Genomic DNA, 22,809 nt, shown 5'->3' with positions numbered 1-22,809 from the left:
GTGCTTGTCTTCTTTTTATAGGTGTCAATAACCACACAGTCCTTATCCAAAACTTATACCCATCCCTTCTCTGGCCAAGCTGCAAAATTTTCAAGTCATTCTGATGTTTCTCTTTTCTCCTGATTCTTACTATAAATCTAGTTAAAGGTAGCCAGTAATATCTACACCACAGTTTGAATACTGTGCTGCCTTGAAATTTCCTCTGCTAGTTAACTAGTCCACCACCCTTGATCTCAGCCTCCCACAAAGTATCTGAGCATGATCAAAATGCATTCAAATTAATTGCCATGATGTAACATTTAGCCTCTGGTCCAGTTTCCAATAGTCCTCACTTCCCAATAGAAACCTCACCTGCATCACCTTTACTCTTGGCACTCCCATCAGCAGTCTGGTTTTTGAGCCCACAGCAAAATCACAAGGTAAGCTCTGTTTACAGCATGCTAGGTTTTCTCCAGCCCGCTCCTCCAAATATTTCCAAACTCTTCCTGTAAACCAATTCCAAATTCTCTTCCACATCATCAAGAATGTAGCAATAACAAAGACCCCACTTCTCACTACCAGTTTTCTGTTGGTCAGCTTTCCATTGCTGTAACAAATGCCATAGTCATCCTATAAAGGGGAAACACCTATTTTGGCTCACAGTTTTAGAGTTTCTACCTATGATCAGTTGGCCCTAATGCTTTTGATGTTATGGCAAGGCAGCATATCATGACAGCAGCATATGTTGAGGCAAAAATCTGACATCTCATTAGGAAACAGGTAGCAAAAAAAAAAAAATACTGAGGACAATACCTTTCAAGTGTACTCCTCCAGAGACCTATAAACATCTGACTTTACCCCACCTCTTAATGGTTCCACCTTCCATTAATGCCACTGTGGGGATGATGTCTTTAATACATGAGCCTTAGAGGAATACTCAGATCCAATCAAAGCAATCATGGTGTTTGCTGATAGGTCAACATTTTTGATACATAACACTTTTTCTTAAAACTTTTAATACACAGAAAGCAGGATAAATTATACTCTTATCGGCAAATATGTGACAAAAATAAATGAACAAACAAAAGGATAATTGCCTTCTTTCATTTTTTATCGGTTCATGTTAGTTATACACAATATTAGGATTCATTTTGACATAATTATAAATGCATAGAATTCAGTTTGCTCCAATTCAGTTCTCAGTACTTACTCTTACCCTCTGCCTCTTCTCTCAATTGCCTGATTTTAAAGCAGACTTTATAAAGGTTTTGAGGTGGAATATAGATGTTATATTAATCACTTTAATATACTGAGACAGCTTATCATCTTCTGATTCTTCTTCAGTATCTGAATTACCATATTTAAAATATCAGACCCTTGTTTTTAACATAGGCATCATAAAAAGATGTGTTTTCAATGCTACTTTTCAAAATGTTGTCAAAATTCTCCTGATTTTCAGAATTTAAGCTGTAAGCTAAACATTTATGAACAATTATATTGTCGCTCTAGTAAAACTATAAAAGTAGATTTATGGTACTTTTTCACATAGAAATGTAATAATTATTATCATTTGACTAAATTTATCGACATCATTGCCTTTCAATAGATACTTCAGTGTTTTATAGTTATGAAAGGCATTACCAAGCTCAATTCATCTTAGATGCCTCCCCTATTTGAAACTTGATTGTATTATACTAAAATATGACAATTTAATTCTTGTTCTAAGAGACTGTTCATTTAGCAATTTGATGGGCTTTAGAAACCATCCTTGATTTCAAAATCTTAAAACTCCTACATTGATTAGATGTGATGTAAATCACTGAATCTCTTTAAATTTTTGCTCTCTTTTTATCTTTCTCTAAGTTGATCAAAAGTGTTGCCAACATTGTAGCTACTAATCATAAAAACAAGATTTGCTTCTAGCTCCAAAGGAATATTCATGGAACAATTATGACAACAGAATTTTTAAATGAAAATACAGGTTTGACATTTTTCTTAAGACCAAGGTATGGTCTTCAGTTTTGAAGAAAAGTAAAACATATACTTTGTTCCATATCCAGCTGCTGAAATTCTTCTCCACCCTTCTGAGAAATTTTAAATAAAAACAAAATAGTTTTAGTAAATGGCAATACAACAAAGGCTAATTTTCTCCACCCCAAGATAGTTCTGTAAACCAAATAAGATGGGTTTACAATAAATGTAAGAATGATATACAGAAATATACAAGTAACTATACATATGTAGATATTTTAAGTTTGTTTTTCAATACATAAAAATTTAAATTTTATAGTATTTATATGCATGTTTTGATTTTATCATCTGAAAGAGGGGAAGTGCTGGATACTAAGACATTACATTTCTAAACTTAATACTGTTTTTTAAACTGTTTTTCTCTTTATACTCCCCTCCCTTTTTGCTGAACAATATAAAGTGTGGCCTTCTCCGCCAGATATAAATTGTCTTATTGCTGTCATACTTTCTATTTTAGCTATCCCTGTACATTGCATACATCCATGACTCTCTATGTAAATTTCTACAATAAGCTTCACACTCCAAGTTCCTTAGCATCTATACAAAGTGTCTCTCTTTAAAACCATACACTTACAGCATTGTTTTATACCAGTGACCTCATTCTTTCCAAGTAACTTAGCTTCTTTCTACTTACACACACACACACACACACACACACACACACAAAACATAAAAATTAATTCACTTTTGACCTTCAGCCACATACATATTTCTGATATTTTCCATCAGAAACTTTAATAGGCAATTTCAAAATCAAGTGTGTGGCTGAGCTGGGTGGTGCACGCCTATAATCCCAGTGGCTAGGGAGGTTGAGACAGGAGGATCAAGAGTTCAAAGCCAGACTCAGCAATGGTGAGGTACTAAGCAACTCAGTGAGACCCTGTCTCTAAATAAAATATTAAAATAGGGCTGGAGACACACAAGATTATATATACCCAAGCAATAAGGGACTTATCAGCTTTCAACTTTGTTGCCACCGTGTGGTCAAATAGTGCAATTATGATGGAGTATATTACATTATATCTGCACAGTTACATAGTTTTATGGATACCTAGTTTAAAAAAAAAAAGCTAGTCAAGGAGTTTAGGTGAGTGTGTGATAGTGTGTTTGTGTGTGCATATGGGTCACAGGACTGAAAATAAACTGGCAACTGATGTGTCCTAGAATTTATACTTATCATATTCTGTCATTCATTAGCATAATATATTGTTCATGAAAGGGAAAGCTCTCTTACGCTGACATTTTGGTGGTAAGATGCGGTGAAGCTGAAAAATGGAGGAGTTTATTGTCTGCCTACTGCCCTACATGGCCAAATATCATCTTAGATTGCCATGGCATGCAAGCTTGCCCCAAATGAAGGAAAAAAAAAGGAAGAGAAAGTTCCTATGTGGGAAGAATTGGTGACTAAAAGCCTGCCTTTTTACACACTAGTAGAAGTTATTGTTTGACCTTGGTGATGCCAGGATGTTTTTCAACTGTCTTCTCAATTTAGCCTCAACTGAAGCTCAGCTTTCTGTTTCACTACTGAAAAGAAGGCTTGTACAGTTAAGGAGAGTCTTTAAGAAAAAGCATAAAAATGATGAATGAGGGTTATCAACAGAGGTGAATAAAATGACAGCAGGAAGTTGCAGACCTATTTTTATCTGGCACTCATTCCTATTCACTCTATAAATATTAATATATCCTGCTGTCTACAGAATGAAGACGACCACTGTCAGTTTCACCCAAACCAACTTCTAGAGTTTACACACGTTTGGAAAGTATCCAGGTAAGACATTTTACTTCTGCTCCAAGACGGCTTTCTGACTGAGTTCTCACATGCCAAATCACAATATTTTTCAGTTGATTGTAAAGACTGTCCTTTCACTAGTACCATGGAAGCTATTGTACTTTTAATAGATATCTCCCTTTGGCAAGTTCTGTTAATAATTATCTGTTCTTCACAGCTTTTCAGATATATTTGAAGGGCTGCTAACACCTTCCAGAACAATCTAACATTCATTTTAAAATATCTCTGCTGCTGGTTATTACATTTTCAAGGATTTTTTTTCTCATTCATTTTGTGAATTTGGGTATGCATGTGTCACTAAGCTCTTTGTAAAACTGAATTTCCATACTTTGAAAGTCACGATCCTCTACTTAAAATTCTGGAGCTCCCTGAATGTAATTGGTATATCATAAACAGACAAGAGTAAATTCATATCAGAAAACTCAACTGACAGGAAATGAACATACCCTAATTGATTCTTTTGACTAAATATATGCATGAATTATTTGGAAGAATAGACCTATTAGGAAGCTAAATTGCTACAGTCAGGGTATATCTGGAACTAAATTCTTCTGAGCTGAACCAGCAAAAAAATGTGTGGTGGGAAATATATTTCATAAATCTCTAAATCAAAGCCTGATATAAAATAATAGTCATCACTTTGTGGAGTTATTATACATTTTGCATGCATTATCTCCTCCAATCTCTGCCTTTCCTCAATCCCATGATAATGAATATTATTCTACTTCAAAACCAAACAGACTGAAGTTTGGGTTGGTTAAATAACTTTCCCAAGGCCACTCAGGTCACTAGTGACAGGAGTAAAATCAGATCTATCTGAAATATTCAAAGGCCATGTTTTTTTCATTAAGCTATGAGTGTTTTCCATGTGTGTCCCACTTTCTACTTCCCTTCCCAAAATTTTCAGCCTCACAGTATAAAATTATATAATGGCTAAGACTAGAAAAGACATTACACCTAAGCTCACTCAAAATTTTATTTTGTAACTAATGATAAGGATTGGGTCAGCATAGCATTTTAACTGTCAATATAGCACATGAGCAAAGGCTATAGTTTCCTTGTTACAAAATACATTTATTCATGAAGGGCGGGTGCGGGGAGAGATCGAAAAAAAGAAATCAAATGTGACAAATTCTTTAAAAGTGGGAATGCCTAGGAGACAAGGCATTATTTTAAACTGGTTTGGTGGGACACCAAAAGGCAAGAGGCAGAGGCTATGAGAAGAAGGTCAAAGCCAGGATGTATTCACTCTGCTCTTGTCTTACACCTGCCACTGCCTGTCCAGGTGTCCACAGGGTTAAAAAAAAAAAAAGGTTCTACTTTGGTAAGGCATAAAGGAAACCTATCAGAGACTACCTAGAATCAGATTTAACTCCGTCACTCTTTCCCTTCAATCTAAGAGCAGTGAACCATCATCTGGGAGGATGCCACCTCCCAGTGCTACTTTGGTAAAAAAAAAAAAAAAAAAAAAAAAAGTTGAAAAGTTTTGCTAGCTATCATACAGATTGAATGTTGCAGCCATGACTAAAACCAAGTCTCTAACTCTCAAGGAATGTTTATTCTACTTCCTTTATATTCCAACCTCAGCCCCTTAGATTTCTTCAGTGTTATCTAGGGCAGATCCATTAGCGGCCTCATTAAGGCCAGTGTGGGACTTTGTCTTCTTTGAGACTGTGCTGCTCTGCCTGGCTTTCTCAACCCACTTGATGGTGTCATCAGAAAGTCAAATGCTAGACAGCAGCTTATATTTTGTTTATTCTATGACTCAACTACCTTTTAGAAGATGGGAACTTCACTGACCATCACTATTTCCTAATACTTTTTTCTATAAAATAGATACCATACCTTAAAGTTAAGTGCTGAAATCAGTGCAGTTTTGGTGGATTTTTAATTTTAGAAATAGATTTTATATGAAAATGCACTACTGCTTTCCTACCCCTCCATTGACATCTTCTATGTAGTTTTTCTTTGAATTGACAGATGGACTCCCCCTAACGGGATAATGTAATAAGAGTGAGGAAGCAGCTGCTGTAAAACATATTGATTAGTTTTTAATGCTGTGTTTTTATTTTGTGCTACTCATTATTCAATTCAATTAGGAGTTTTCAGGACAAATAAGAAGATAAAGTTAATAATGTTTTGGAACATGTTTTGAATAATGAAACCCACAAGAATCACTGTTCAAATCATGAATATTCCAACTAAACATAGATAAAGCTGGAATAAGAGAAGCTTAGGAAAGAAAAAGCAGAGGTTTGGTATCAAAGACACTACTATTATAAATACATGCCATTAATTCCAAATGCAATTCTCTATAAGATTTTTCATATCTAACATTTCATGATGTGTTTACCATTGTCTTCTTATGAATCCCTTTTGTGGGGCACCTAGTTTTGTGAGAATGGCTTTGAACTTGAGATCCTCCTGCCTCAGTCTCCTGAGCCCTTGGGATTATAGGTTTGCACCACCATATCCAGCAAGCCTGTGCTTCTAACTGGCTATAAATTGGGGTCCCAAAATTTCCTTATTGGGTTTGTCTAATTTGCTTGAGTGGTTCACAGAACTCAGGGAATCACATTTACCAGTTTATTGTAAGATATTTAAGAAGGATGCAGATGAAGAGATGCATAGAGCATTGGGGTGAGGAGCAGAGTTTCATGCTTTCTCCAGGCACAGTAATGTCCAGAAATCTCCAGGTGTTCAATCATCTGAAAACCCTCTCCAAACCCTGTCCTTTTGAACTTTAATGGAAGCTTCATTACATAGCCATGATTGATTGAATTATTGACCATCCGTGTTCAGCTTAACCTTCAGCCCCTCTAATTCTGCTTGGGTCTTTCCAGTTTCTATTCTGAAGATATCCAGGGTTTCCAGCCACTCATTAGCATACAAAAAGATACTTACCACTTTGAAGATTCTAAGGGTTTTAGGAAATAGGGACCAACACCAGAAATATATTTTATAAGATCACGCCTTTGCAACTCACATTTTGAATTAACAGTTATTTGATATGAAGATCAATCTTTGAAAGATTTGGTTAATTTGTCCTAACATTTTTGGAGTGATAAAATGTTCACATATATTTATAGTCAGTCAAGTTATACAATTTTATATAGAACTTATAAAAATATTTTCAAAATTATATAAAGGGTAATCCCTTTTATACCCTGTCTTTTATAGAATAATGAACCAAACACAACTTGTGATAAATATTTGTGCTAAAGATAATACTAGATAAAATTTTCCACCCAATTTTAATTAAGTGATTTTTTTTCCTTTTCAGACAATGCCTCTCAACAGTAATCAAAAAGTATGATTTCCATCTGAAATACCTATTGAAAAACCAGGTATTGGCTTTTGTTATTTGATCTGTCAATTCAATAAGCATTCATTAAGCATGTTCTATTTTCCTGAAATATTGAAAGTTTCTGAAGACAAAGATGAATGACACAGAAAGTTTGTACTTTCATTCTACTATGAACAAACAGACAAAAAGATATATGGAATGAAGTATTGTAAGTACCATGAAACATGTGTGTATATGCAGGAAACATAAGTAAAACAGGATTATTAGCTTTACCCATTTAAACTATGTATTGAAAAACAATTCAGTGTTTTCAGGCCAAACAAGGGGAATCTTGAAGGATGGTATGGAGTAGGGATAACTTTCAGCCAAGGAAAATATGAAAAGAAACAGTCAGGAAACAGCCTGGTGTGATTAGGAAGCCATATGAAATTTGACATGGCTACAAGGGTTCAGGTTGAGAACCTAGAAAGAGAGCAGACAGCACCAAGTTATGTGGGATCATCTGGACCTTACATGAGCAATTAAAGATTTTCAAATTCATCAGTTGATGACATGAAACCATTCTGCAAGGTGGTACAAACATTGATAGTTGATTGGAGGAGCATTTTATTAACAGAGAGATGATTTAGGCGTAGCTTAACTCTCAAATGTAGAAATGGAGATAATTGGACAGATCCATAACAAGTGAAAATGTGCAATTTACATAATCAGCTGAAAAACTAGGTGTTTTTACTTAGGGCACGTCTAGAATAACTCCAGATTTCCTTGCTGCTGACTTACTGCATGGAGAAATCAACTGACTACAATGAAGAGAGGAGAAGCATCCTTGGCAGGAGAAAATCATGGGTGCTGTCCAATGCTATTGAAATTGGGTCATGTTTGGGGCATCCAAGTTGTGATCTCCATTAGGCAGATCACTTCCTGCAGCTGCTTCTTCCAGAGAAGAGTTGGTGTTTCACAAATAAGACACCATATTATTACAGAAAATTGCATGAGTCAGAGACTATTTTTAAAACAAGTGAGAACTTTTTTTCCATTAAGTAATTGACTTTGAGCTTGGTTCTTCAACCTTGTGATTATCATTCTTTCTAATATAAAAGTTAAAACTTATAGGTACCCAGGACACACTAAAACTTCATCCTAGAGCATCTATACCTTTTGACTATATGTAGAGATACTTTTGAGGTTATCATAATCTACTTATACGTGAATTAATTTAGTTATCTAAATGTCTCAGTATTGCTAATATGTCATACACATACACACATGATTTTTGAAAATTTGTAATGGTGCTTAAGTTCCAAATTTAGAAGTTTGATCATATTACTCATATATGAAGACTCCAATATATTCACTTTGAAAGAAACCACTGACTACTGTGAATTATTCTGATATGACTTAACACTTGGCAAAACATCAAAGAAATACTGTCTTTATATTATCATTGGGAAATAGTGATCATCTCTTACCAATAAATTACTTTATAAATAGACACAGTGTTTGAGACATTCCAGATGAACTCAGTCCAAAACAATTAGCTTTTTAAATGAGTTTTTTATGAAGCATCAATAGTAAATATGTGAGAATGAAGGACAGACTCTAATATTCTAAATTTTTTATTTTGCACCTTCTATTATTCAACAAGCACATTAAATAGCATTTCATTGATGTCTAAAACAGCATCAGTTTTAAAAAGTAATGGTTTTAGCCTATTTCCCAAACTTGGATTATTATATATGATTTGAAAAACAAAAAAGAGGTGGCTGAATAAATTTGTCATGAATGTTACCAAATACTATGGATAATTTAACTTATCAAATATTTTCTTTCCTTGGAATGATTATTTCATGATTATTTAATGATTATTAAAATATTATTTTAGATTCCACTCATTTCAGATTGGACATTCTGGGTTTTATGTTAACTTAACATATTTCATACATATTCCAACATATACTAATTTTGGAAGTCATTTGCCTAGAGCTTTTCCATTGGACTTTTTTGTTCTATCTCTTTTATTCTACTAGTATCCTGAACTATAAGGAATACATTCAATTTTCATTCTGTATTCTGTTTTTAATCTTTAACATTTCAGATAAATTAAGTATAAAATAAAGAAAAATAATTTCCCCAAATGTATCACTGAATGCTTACTTACTTGAGGCAAATCACTGAACTATTTACTCACTGGAAAACTGAGGGATCAAAGACTAAACCACACCCTGAAGTGGCTGATAATCTTGTGTGAGAGACAGCATAATCATTTTTATACTGGCAATTATATATATAAGATATATAATTGCCAGTATAAAAATCATATCTCAGTCTACATAAAAGAATCAGCTTCTGAAACCTGTAATTGAAGTGGCTTAGGAGGCTGAGGCAGGAGAATCTTGAGTTCAAAGCCAACCTCAGCAAAAGCGAAGTGCTAAGTAATTCAGTGAGCCTATGTCTCTAAATAAACTATAATATAGGGCTGGGGATGTGTCTCACTGGTTGAGTGCCCCTGAGTTCAATCTTCAATCCCAATTATTTAAAAAAAAAAACAGAATCAACTTCTGATTCAAAATCACTTCTTTCTAGTAGACTCCAATATATTGTCTCCAAATTCCTTAATAAAATGCCAGTGAGAAACATTACAGATAGTTAGCAATCCCTACCACTGATGATAGAGAATCTAGCAACTATTGAACTAATTTAAAAGTAGATGGGTCAGTATTTAGAAAAATCTATTTGTGTTTCAAAATGTGTTTGGGCTTCATAAAACATCTACTAGGTCTGAAAAGAGCCATCCCCTCCAACTCCTTCTACCATGTAACCCATGACTCACGGGCAGTACTAAGAAGAAAGCCAGATGAATATGGCATCTTTATTATTCAGCTTTAATAACTGATTTAAATGAGAGATGTAAAGGAATCATTTTAATGTGAGGGAGACAGAATAATACCTATCTCACACTTGCCCCCCAAAAAAATAACAATAAACCAAAGGTTTTCAGCTAAATACTGGCAGAAATGTTTATATAAAGAGAACAAATAGGAATTTTATAATATGTCTACCTTTTTTGAGAACTGAAACTCTCTTCAAGCAAATCAATTGTTAGATTTTCAGAAGTTCTAATTTCAAACATAATTTAAGCAGAGTAGCAATATAGGATATAATTTAGGAGCAGAGGTTTCAAAGTTAGATAGATTTGTCAATCCCCATCACTATGGAAATTTTATTAAACCTTCCTAGCATTCATTTATTCATCACTAGAGTCTCTTTATGCATGTAGCTGTTTTTAGTTCTGTGACCCACTTCACTTTACTTTGTGTGTGTGTGAGGAGGTAACACTCAAAGCTTTTTGTTTTTCTAAATGAATAACCAATTATTCCTGAATAATTTATTTAAAATGGTATTCCTTCCTCTATTTCATAATCTTTGCCACACTGTTAAAAACAATTAGCCATGTATTTGGAGGTCAAGTTTTAGACACTTCCTATTCTGTTTCTTAATCTAAGGCTGTATCCTTATATCAATGAGGCCCCACGTTAATTACCATGCTTTTATAGAATGTTTAGCAACAAACAATGTTCTCTATTATTATATATATTTTTTAAAAATCTGGCTATTTTAGATACTTTGGTCACAACTGTGTTGAATCTATTGATATATTTCAGGAGATTTGTTATATCAAAATATTGAATTTTATAATCCAGTCAATCTTTCCATTTATATAGGCTTTCTTAAGTTTATTCAGCAAGATTTTATTTAGAGTTCAGGTACAGGCACATTTTATTAATTTTATCCTTAATTATTTTGTACTGTAATGATATTTTAAATAGTTTTATATCATTTTCAAATTAGTTGTTACTAGTATATAAAAATAGATTTGACTTTCATACCTTGCCTTGCACGTATTGTTAAGTTTTTTTTTTTTCTAGAACTGTTTTTTAGATTACTTAGCATTTCTGCATGCTATCTGTGAAACAATTTTTCTTTTTCCTTTCCAATTATGGGAGGTTATTTATTTTATTTCTTTTATTCTTTAATACTAATCAAAGGTTTCAACAGAATTTTACTAGAATATATAAGAACAGAATGCTTGCCTAGCTACTTTTGCCAGTAAGTGTGAAGTCATAGAGTTTATGTACCTGTGAAATGAAGTTAGTTGCCTTTCACTAGACTGAAGTTTTCTTCTATTCCTAATTTGCTAAGGGTTTATGTCTTGAAGGGGTGATGAATTCTGTCAAATGTTTTTCTGCATGGTTTTTCTCTTTCATTCCTTTCAAATTAAAATAATATTTTTTCTCTTGCTATGATAAACCCTACTTATTAAAGATTTATCATCCTTTTCATAAATTTCTAGCTTCAAGTAACTGATATTTTGTTACAGATATTGCATCTATCTTTTTGAGGGGCATTAGACTATAGTTTCATTTTCTCATAATATTGTTCTTGATTGTAGTAGCAGAGTGAATGTCGACCTTATAAGTTGGGCAGTGTTCTCTCTTCCTTTATATACTGAGGGAATTTGAGTAGATTTGGTTTATTGTTTCCTTAAGTTACTTCATTCAGTAATGAAACTATTTGCTCTGGGGTTTTCCTTATAGGAAGGGTTTTACTACAAATCCTTTTTTAAAATTAACACAGAACTATTCCATTTTTTTAATTTTAAGACCAAAAATTTTCCTCTAAATTTCAGCAACAACCCACAAATGTTGATATGTTGGTCATTATCCCTCTGCTGGATTCAAAGAAGGGTACTATTTTGTATACTATCTGGCTTTTTCACTTTACATGAGACCAACATTGTACATTTCAAGCCCAACCATAACTTCAAGTGAAATATTATTCTTTAAAGGAACAATAATTTGTAATAGCACTACTAAACCTGGAATGAAAAGTGCTCTGAATTTTTAATTTGTCTTTAAACTTATTAATTGAATTTGATGATTTCCAGTTCATACACATATAGAAACTCAGTAAAATTTATATAAAAATTTATGATTATATATAACATTTATGTTGGTGTCTATTAGCTGTCATAGGATGGCTCATGTCTCCACAGAGCTTTGGGTGCTCTGTGACCCAAACTTTCTCCTCTATCATTGAAATAGTAGATGTTCTGAAGCATTATGCATCTAGGGATTTTCTTTTGAAATAACCCTGCTGTTTGTATCTATAAAGATTTTTATAATGTGGATCAGCTGTCATCAAATTTGTAAATTTTAAGCTGATTTTATCCTCCTACAAGTGTGTGTGTGTGCGTGTGTTTGTATACTTGCATCTGTTACATATGTATTATTTTGGGATAAACTCTGGGTTTGTTTTAAGATGGTATTTCTACACAGCAATTTTTCATTTGTTTCTGCCTGGGTAAAAAAATAACAAAAAATAGCTCACTTATTTTTAGCATAAATTCCCAGTGCAGGTAATATAAATTAATAATCCGTAGTCATACATAACAAAGACAAGCATTTATTTTTTTAAGTAATTATTTTCCTCATGCAAAGACTCTGGGTAGAGAAAGATCTGTTTTAGTCAGCTTTTTTCACTGCAGTAACCAAAAGACCTGACTAACAATTTGAAGGAGGAAAAGTTATTTTGGTGCTCATGGTTTCATAGGTCTCAGTCCATAGATGTCTGACTGTTGCTCTGGGCACAAGGTGAGATGGAACATCATGGTAGAAAGGTGTGGTGGAAGGTAGTAGCTGGGAACAAGGCACTAGGAAGGAGAGAGAGAGAGAGAGAGAGAGAGAGAGAGAGAGAGAGAGAGAGAGAGAGAGAGAGACTTTTCTCACCATAGACAAAATAAAAACCCCAAAGTCATACCTCCAATGACCAGCCTCCTCCAGCCATACCCCACCCACCTATAGTAACTACCCAGTTAATCTCTATTAGAGGATTAATACACTCATTAGATTGAGAATCTTGGGGCTGGGGATGTGGCTCAAGTGGTAGCACGCTCGCCTGGCATGTGTGTGGCCCGGGTTCGATCCTCAGCACCATATGCAAACAAAGATGTTGTGTCTGCTGAAAACTAAGAAATAAACATCAAAACTCTCTCTCTCTCTCTCTCTCTCTCTCTCTCTCTCTCTCTCTTTAAAAAAAAAATCTTATAACCCAATTACTCCATCTCTAAATTTTCTTGCATTGTCCCATGTGAGCTTTTGGGGAAGACCCTATAGCTAAACCATAACACTTCTTCAAAAATTCTCTTGGCCATTAAGTATATAGTTTTTCTTCCTCCACTCTTTACAGATGACCATCCATCCATCCATCCAGTGTCTGGGGTTTATTCACAGATCTTACACATCCCCTACCTCTACCAACTAGTTTAAGCATAATACTTCACCCACTTATCCAACATGAGCAATAAATCTTTAAGCCTGAGGTCTCCATTCTGTCTGATTTCTCCTCAGCCATTGCAGCATTAGCATTTGAGCTACTCCTCAGGCTTGAAGTTCCTGCTACATTTATGTCACCAAGAGAATTAGGCTGTTTTTGTTTGGGGATATTGTGCATTTATTTATTTTTTTTCTTACACTTTATCTAATGTTCATATAAACTTGCAGGGTCTCTGTGTGTGAGTGTGAACATATACACATGTGAAGGTAGGTTTCTCAATCCATCAGTTGCTGAAGTTGAACCTCATTGCCCTTTCCCTGGGAAGCTCATGCTCTGTGTATCAAAAAAATACGTGCATTTCAATACTACCTCATATTTTCCCATCATGTCTGTGTTTTTGCCATGATTAATGGCCAACCTGCCTTCTTCATTTTCCAAATATGAAATTTTGGAGTCATCTTAAATCCAACCTTAGTTGTTCAGCTACCTAGTGACCAAAATCAACCCAACATTTACATTTTAATTAGTAATCTCTATGAATGTTCACAAATTTACATATCTCACATACCTACTTAGAATGCCTGAATAAAAAATAGCACTTAATATGTACCTCTCACATAGTTTTATAACTTTTTAATTCACATTTTATTAGCTATCTGTGCATATGCAGTGTCTCGTTCATCTTATAATCTAAAATATTGGTGTGAATGGCTAGAAATTAAATAAGCATTAAAATTTAGCTATTATTCTCTGCCAGGCACTTTTTAATGTTTTATCTAATTCATCTTTACAACAAACCCATAATTGATTATTATTATTATTCCTGCTTCATAAAAGAGGGGACCTAGGCACATTAAAGCTAAATACTGTAAAGATGTCCCAGGTAGAAAGGAAAAGAGGCAAGATTTGAATACCCAGAGACTGTATGTAGAGCTGAAAGTGTTGTCTACTGTGCTGTTCTGAATGAATATGTTAACAAAATATTAATAGTGAGGTTGCTCTCCTTTGGGAAAATCCAGGTCGTCAAATGCATTTTCAAGCATGCTACCCAAAACTAAACTCCAGCAGTGATGAGACACATAGAAATGGGGTGACACTTAATGCTTCCTAGTTACTGAGGTTCCAAGTCTTTTGGTTCCATTTATTAATGCAGTTAATCTTCTGGTAGCCACATCAGACTCAATATGTTCACTTATAATGAATTTACACGGAAATGAAACAACTGGATTTTTTTCAATAGGAATTATTCATAGATTTTTCTTCTTCATAGTATAATAAGTAGTCATTTCTATGTAATCTATGGAAGACTGAGAATGTATCCCAACTAAATTGCACTTTCTTACTTCTAGTTCATAAATCAAATTTGTGGACATTTTTGGAATCTGTTTTGTCTTTCATAGTATTAATTAGTTATTCTCCCTAGACCTGTCATCAGTTCTGTGTTTGTAAAATCTCATATGAGTTAATTGCAACATATTAAGAAGTGTGTTTTTTTTCACAAATAGGCAAAGTAATGTCCTATTAATATAATAACTCATGCTGTGTCTTTGAATTGATAAGGTTTTGTTAAGAAAATGTTCCAGAATAGAACTGACATATATTTTGTGTTGTGATTCCATGTCTTTGTCTCTTTTTCTTTCCTCTCCTTTTCTTCTTCTCTCCTTTCTCCTCTATTTTCTTCCTCTCTTTTGTCTTGTTTCAGATAATGTTAAGTTGTAGTTCGGTTAGATAATAAAGCAGTGTTGAGTTCGTCCTACCTTTGAGCATTCACTCAATGCAAATTGTGGCTTGGGTCACAGGATAACCAGACTCTTGAGAACTCTTTATGTGAGAACAACCAGATTTTTTTTCCATTTCCTCTTCACAGAAAGAGTGGTAATTTGATAACATACTTGTGCCTTTTCAATTTTAATAAACAGTGAATCTTGTCATCTACAGCAATATACAGATGATGTTATTGAAGAAATTAAAAATATATGCAGTGTTCTTGGGTGCGTGGAAACCAAACAAATTACAGATGCAGTGAACAAACTAAATCTAATTCTTCAAGGAAAACCAAAGGTAAATATATCCATTTGTTACACAGTAACTACATTAAACCAGAGCTCAGTAATTAATTAAGGAAAGCGATAGACTTTTGACTTGATAACTATATATCTGGATGTGTTTACAGGTGTATTTGTATGTGTGTGCATGCACATGGTATATTTCTATCATTTGGGAATAACTGCAGCTTCTTATTGTTTCGCCAAATAGATTTAATTAAATTAAAAGGAAATTTCTTACACCTTTAAAGTTTGTAATCATCCCATAACTTCCAAGTGAAACTGAAATCAGTCCTACCTAGATAAACATAACATTTCACATGCACATGTTTATATAGGGTATTGATGACTCTCACAATCATTAGTGTGTGCCCTTATAAGTGCCCATGCTCGTGTATTCAAGCACATAATTAGAAAAGAAGGTATCAGCTTCTCAGTTATCTTTTAATGAATTTGTAGTGCATAATGCTACTATGAATTATGAGTGCATTTTTCTGAATACTACATTCTGTGCTGATTTTCTGGTTTAAGGGGATTTAAAAATGGGCATTGTGTGGTTTTTCTAAATCCCAGAAATAAAGGGAGAATTATTAGTGTGACTATTACCAAAGAAAAACATGAAATCTGGTTACAATGCATCCAAAATTATTACTTTAACATAAAATAAAACAGAAATGGATAATAATAATAATAATTATTATTATTATTATTTAGTCCTCTTTTATCCTCAGAAAATATGTCTAAGATCCCCAGGGTATGCCTGAAACCATAAATAGTACCAAACTCTATATATACCGTTTTCTCCTATACAGATATATCTATAATATTATAAGTGTAGTTTATAAATTAGTCACAGTAACAGACTAACAGCAATAAAAATAAAATAGAAGAATTTTAATAACACACTATAATAAAATTGACAGCATTACTACTCTTGCACTTTGGAGCTACTGTTAAGGAAAGAAAGGATTTCTTGAATGCTACAACTGCACTGCTGTGACATTCAATCTGATAACCCCAATGACTACCAAATGACTATGGGGCAGGTAGTATATACAGTGTAGATATATTGGAAAAAGGGATCATTAAAGTCCTGGTTGGGAAAGTGTGGACAAAAAGAGATTTATTTGCTCTACTTAGAGTGGTGCATAATTTAAAAGATAAATTATTTGTTTGGTGGCTTGCCATTTAATATTTTCAGAAGGTGATTGACCAAGGTAACAAATCTCACAGAGTAAAACTACAGCTAAGGGGGAATCATGGTAATTTATACTTGATAGTGCATTTCAATATATAAAATGATTTCACATATACATTAATTTTTATTTCAACTAATCCTCAAGCAATGCCATTATGTTGGCATTGTAATGTTTATTTTATTGTCAAAATCTGATGTTCATAGTGTTGTGTACAGGGGACTAATACATGACAAAACAGATTGGGACACAGGTCTGTATACAGGTTCTTAACACAGGTGATACTTCTTGAGAGTGTGTACCTTCCTTATCTGCTTAAAAGGAACAACAGAGATTATACTTTCTTCAAATACGTCAGCCTCGAAATTTCCAAATGGTTGACTTAAGCTGTACAAAATTATATTTTCACCAAATGTTTAAATTATTGTGCTTACTGCTGACGTTCTCAAATAGGGAAATGACTGTCTACATCTTATATTAATCAGGACTTGTTTTATGTGATAGAACAGTGAAAACAAATGTAGAAATTGAATAAATTACTTATATTATCTGAACAGTGTCAGTGGTATTCTGGGAAGCAATAGAGGCATATCACCAAATAAAACGAAGATAAACATTGATTAAAAACTGAAAGCACAGAGCATTTGTGAAATCGAATCATAAATAATATCATCAATAAATTTCAAAATTCAGTGTCTAAGGCAGATTTTCCTTCATGGGTAAACACCTACTGTTTAACTTTCTAATTATTATAAAAGGAAATGAAATAATTACACAGTCTCTAAATGGTTTGCATGTGTAGATATTAAGGTCTAAGGTCTTCACAAATGATAACAACATAAAAAATCTGATGTGATCAAATTTAATTTGACCATATTTTTCTATTTTGTGTTAGAGTAAAAAAAAAATTATTCCATAGTCTTAAAAAGCATACCACCAGTATGTTTTGAAAACAAATGTTTCAATTAACTTAAAAATGTGAAAATTATTTGATGCTAAAGAAGAGCCTTCTAATAAATGAAGTTAGATCAGGATACCAAGGTAGTAAGAACAAACTTTCAACAAGTAATTAGTTTCTTGTAGATTAAAACATTTTGGAGACATTCTAAGTACCTAAAGCTAATAATAAGATATGGTGAGCTTAGGCTAATGCAAACATGGTTTGAATTCAAGATCTATCCATTTCTAGCTCACTGTACTTTGGAAAATTAAATGCACTTCTCTGAGTTTCAGTTTTCTCTATTTCTAAATAAAATAATCAGAATTGTCAGGGTTCTTGTGAATAGAGGAATTAACAAAGGGCCCAGATGATTGTGCTGCTTTCCTAAGAGTCATTACTATTTCTGGAGTGGTGAGAAGAGTACTGGTGGCCGGTTTTTAGAATCATCCTCATGAGGTCAACATGATGTCTACAATTCCCTCAGCACATGTTAGCTCCCCATCATCTCACCGACTTATGACAAATATGAACCTTTGCCATTGGAAGGGACCAGATCTAGGAATGTGAACATGTGTTACCCCTTCAGTCAAGACTATTTGAATCTTTTCAATTCAAATGTCCAGCACTTGGTGAATCAGTAGAAACAAGCAACAGATCAACGAATGAAGAAAATATAATTTTAGTATGAAATGCTTTAAACAATACTGTTAGTTCCTAGGTATAAAAAGCATCATCTTCAAAATACTCATTTTCTTTGAAAATTTTCATTTTTATCCTTTTAAGGAATTTCAGAAAATGAGTATTTTGAAGATGATACCAAGTGCTGGACATTTGAATTGAAAAGATCTAAATAGTCTTAACTGAAGGGAAAACTCCTTAAAAGGATAAAAATGAAATTTTTTTTCAGAAATATCAAACTTTTAATGTAGTGGAAGCCAAAAGAAGACTTCATGTAGAAATCGATTATTTCTATGAAAGCCATGCACAATTAGAATACCCAAGAGGAGTTCACCTTGGCATTTCATCAACCTATATACTTAAAACCATTGAATCTTGCATAAGTTTTCTGTGCAATTTAACTCATTATATAAAATTTTGTGGTATTTTTATAAGACTGAAATGATTTCCATGCATAGAAATGAATAAAAGAGTTAAAAATTGTGAGTTTTATTTAGTATATATAGTGGTCAAAATAGATAGTTCAATAACCATTACCACCCAAAAGAGAACATTTTTATTTTTAGCAGAATTTAAAAGTTCATTTATTCTACATCATCTACAGTCATACTTTTTGTCCATCTCTTTTTCCATTCTATCTTAATTGTGAGTCCACCTATTTAAGAATGTTGGCACAAATATTAAGTACATTTTGCAGAATTTGTGCAGTAACCAACTTTAGTTAACAATGCCAAAACAATTCAAACTATCCTCCCACCACAAAACTAAGATTAAAGAAATACTGAGAACTCCAGGTCTACTGCCAACAAACTCTGAAATTTGAGAAGTTTTCTTTTTTCTTGGCTGCAGTTTTGGTCAACTTGCAAGAGACTATTTCCTGCTATACAGGGAAGTAATTAGTTTTTTATTAAATGCAAGCTTTGCCAAGTTGAAGAATTATGTCACAAATGCATTTATGCTGTATTCCATGCTCCCACATAGCACTGGAAACAAATTTCTATCCTTCAAATAATATTCTAGAAGTTCACCTAATGTATTTCCATTAAATACTCACACAAAAAAAGTGAACCACAAAAATGAAAAATATGTTCTTTCACATTGTGGTGTAGGTGGATGTCATGGTGATTTTATAATGCAAGTCTGTATTTCTGAAGAAATTGGATTCTAGTTAAGCCAGGTTAACATCTTTAATAGTCTCACCCACGTGGATGGAGTGAATACCTTACGTGCAGTTTTTAAGATCAGTGGTTGATGCTATATACAGATGAGATATGTTACCTAATAGAAAAGCTTCTTAGTAGGTTCATATAATGATGCTTTTAAGTGAAAAGTTTTCTATAAATTTAATTATGTTTTTAAAATGACAGAAATGTTTACTCTTTACTGGAATACTGTAGCAAGTTTTTTATATGTTTCTTAATTAATTGGATTTCCTTTAAAACAAACTTTAAAATTTTACTTAAAAAGTGTTTAGGGCCAGGCATGATAGAATGTATCTAAAGTCCCAGCTACTCAAGATAGAGGAGCTAAGGAGTTCAAGGTCAGCCTAGGCAACATAGTGAGACCTTGTGTGTGTGTGTGTGTGTGTGTGTGTGTGTGTGTGTGTGTGTGTGAATGTGTGTATTTAAATTCTTAAATATCCTGTGTCAAAATTTAACCTTATTAGAAAATTGAATTTTCTTTTGGGCTGAAGTTGTGACTCTACTAACAACCCTGTACAATTTTCATGATAATAAAGTTATAACCAGAAAATCCTCATCCTAAGTAATTGGAGTATAAATGACTAAATGAATAAATGCCATGATGCTAATGGAAATGAACATGATAACAAAGAAAATGAGCATAAATAACAATGAAAATAATCAAAAGTGAAACATTAGATTGTTAGTTTTTTTAAAGCTTTGATTCAAGATCTTTCTCTAGTGTTTGACGGTTAGCTGTTTTTTTTAATACCCTAAAATTAAAGAAAGAAATGAAACTATACAGTGATTCTACATAACTTGATCTACTTCAATAGAGTCCTCTTTTTGGCACTAACCAAAGTTTACATTAGAATAACTGCTAATAATAAGAGAGACAACACAAAATAGAACTGGAAATGCATTATGTAAAACAATTAGTTAGCGTCATGGAAGGAAGACTGAACTTAAACAATATATGTAGAATAATTCTAATAATAATGAAAATAACTAAACCTATTCTAGCAATTTATTTTATTAAAAATCAAATAACACACTTTTTATTAAAGTATTCAGAAATCTTTCTTTTTCATATAATTTAGAATCTTTCTTTAATAAGCAAGATGGATATATGATGCCAAGAAATATTTTATCTTTTTCTCATTCCAGAGATATTTTATTGTTTAGATTTTGGCTATTATAGGTTTGATTACTTTGTGAATTTGTCATCTGAATAACAAGTATGTTTTTGGATCCTTTTTTTCAGAGTTTTCATCATGATTCACAGACTTCAGTAAAAGGTAAGACATACATATACTCACATATTTTAAAAAGAAAGAAAAAGATTCACTTATAGAACTCCAAATATTTTTTTTCAATGTTTAATCCAAATGCTGTAGTAACTATGCCCTAACTATGTGAAATACTTTGTGAGGGGAAGAAATACTTTACTAAAACCCTTTCACTAATGGAAGTGATAATTCTTCAAGGGAAAAGAAATTCACATTATTTTAACTTTCATCCTGATATATTTTAATAAGGGAGAAAAGAGATATATTAAACAAATATTAAAAACTTCCTGATAGTCATTCTAAGACACTGCAAAATTTTACTATTAATTATACTTTGATGTAACAAAGATGAGAAAATTGCAGATCTCCAAAGTCACTAGTTTCAAATTTAAATTCAATCTCTATTTGAAAGACCAGATAAAAGGATTAGGTTATGGAATAATCAGTATTCACCAAAGTTCCAGGACTATATTATTGGAAAATACAAGAGGACAGTTTCTAGAGAAAATGGTGGGTGTGTGTGATGTAGAGCAGGGTCCAACTTTCAAATCAGGCAGAACTGGTTTTGCATCCCAATTCTGCCACTTCTTAACTCTGTGACCCCAGAGTAAACCCTTTGATCCTCAGTTGTCTTAGTACACATAAAAGATATGATCATACTTCATTGCAGGGTGTGGTCAGGGCTGGTCTTGTTTGCACAGGCAGATGGGTTTTGGCACAGGAACACTCCAAGCATTTTTAAAGAGACTGACTCAGAGATGTTCAGTTAGTAACCTTGGATGCAGAGATAACTCCAAGTTGCCTCCACATCCTTACTCTTTTCAGTAAAAAGTTGTGTACAGAGGATATCCTCTTTTTTATAACTCCCACCATTAAAAGAAGACAGTAGATTATATTTGAGGAACTCCCCCACCTCTCTCATAGAAAGTAGTGGACCAGCAGAGGGTATGGAGAAAAAGAAGTGAGTGACTGGAAAGCCCCCTGTTCTATCTATTCATAAATTCCATCCCACCAGAGAGGAATAGATGGGATGAACACTCCATCAAAATATTACCAGCACAGAGTCTAAGGAGTAGTGTGTGGGGTGGACAAGCTGGAGGAAAGTCAAGCCTCACTTCCTTTCTGCTAGGAATGCTGTAATGAACTTTCTTCCCCTCATATTCCTCAGAGAAATAAATATAGAATTCCACAAAAGTGTACAGCAATTTGCATAGAGATTTATCTCCTATGATAAATTATGACAGATTCTAATTACTCTATTTAATTGCATATACGTTGTCATTGCTTCTTTATTTCATGGTGCTATAATTCTTTTCCTGGAGTATCTCAGTTGTGATATGCATTATTTCACCATATTTCTCCACCACGCCCAGGGATTGTGTCCTTAATACATTTTGATGATATTATTTAAAGTATATTCTTCATTCAGAGCTCTGGAAAGTAGTGCAATGCATATGCACACATCTCTTAAACAACTCAAAGAAGCAAATAAGAACTAGCTTTCTACACACACACACACACACACACATATACACACACACAAATAGAATTTGAGTAATTATCCTAATGATTAAGGATCCCCAAAGTATGTGCTAGGACTTGAATTAATAATATTTCTAACCCAGCTCTATGATTCTTTTTAGATAGATAATCATTAGCACATATGCACAAGATTGGGGATTATTGACAAGAATTTTGTGCTTCCTGCTTCTGTACAATTTGGGGACTGGGAAAAAAGATGTTTCTGTACATTTTTAATTCTTTGACTCCTATGGTCCAGGAAAATCCCTGTTAGTTAGCCTCCAGAGATTGATGAGGCTTGTTTTAATACTGTTCTATGCTATTTTACTGTCCCGCTTCATTTTTGTTGATAATTTTTCAAATCAATTTAATTGGAGTTTTTTTTTTTAATTGGGACTCTGCTAGTCCCTCCCACCCCAGGCTGTTTCAACAAAGGGAACAATATAAGAAATGCAGTAAACAAGTAAAATTTTGTCTCTCTTATAAACTTTGTACAAATTTATGAATAACTAAGTGAATA

The 22,809-nt window shown here is 33.3% G+C and overlaps 1 protein-coding gene across 3 annotated transcripts in view; it reads left to right on the top strand.

Moving 5' to 3' along the window:
* Window positions 1-22,809, top strand: part of Pik3c2g (phosphatidylinositol-4-phosphate 3-kinase catalytic subunit type 2 gamma) — a 332,111-nt gene that overhangs the window by 45,269 nt on the left and 264,033 nt on the right. For 2 of the 3 annotated variants that reach the window (XM_026391946.2, XM_026391945.2), the window contains exons 6-9: window positions 3,708-3,778; window positions 7,083-7,146; window positions 15,378-15,500; window positions 20,744-20,777. In XM_026391946.2, coding sequence (XP_026247731.2) covers window positions 3,708-3,778; window positions 7,083-7,146; window positions 15,378-15,500; window positions 20,744-20,777 — 292 coding nt within the window. Of the gene's footprint in view, window positions 1-3,707; window positions 3,779-7,082; window positions 7,147-12,617; window positions 12,626-15,358; window positions 15,501-20,743; window positions 20,778-22,809 lie in introns of all 3 variants that reach the window. The other variant, XM_026391944.2, reaches the window with a different exon arrangement.

Source organism: Urocitellus parryii, chromosome 5 (genome assembly GCF_045843805.1).
Source record: "Urocitellus parryii isolate mUroPar1 chromosome 5, mUroPar1.hap1, whole genome shotgun sequence".
Taxonomy (NCBI): domain Eukaryota; kingdom Metazoa; phylum Chordata; class Mammalia; order Rodentia; family Sciuridae; genus Urocitellus; species Urocitellus parryii.
This window is presented reverse-complemented; position numbering and strand designations above follow the sequence as displayed.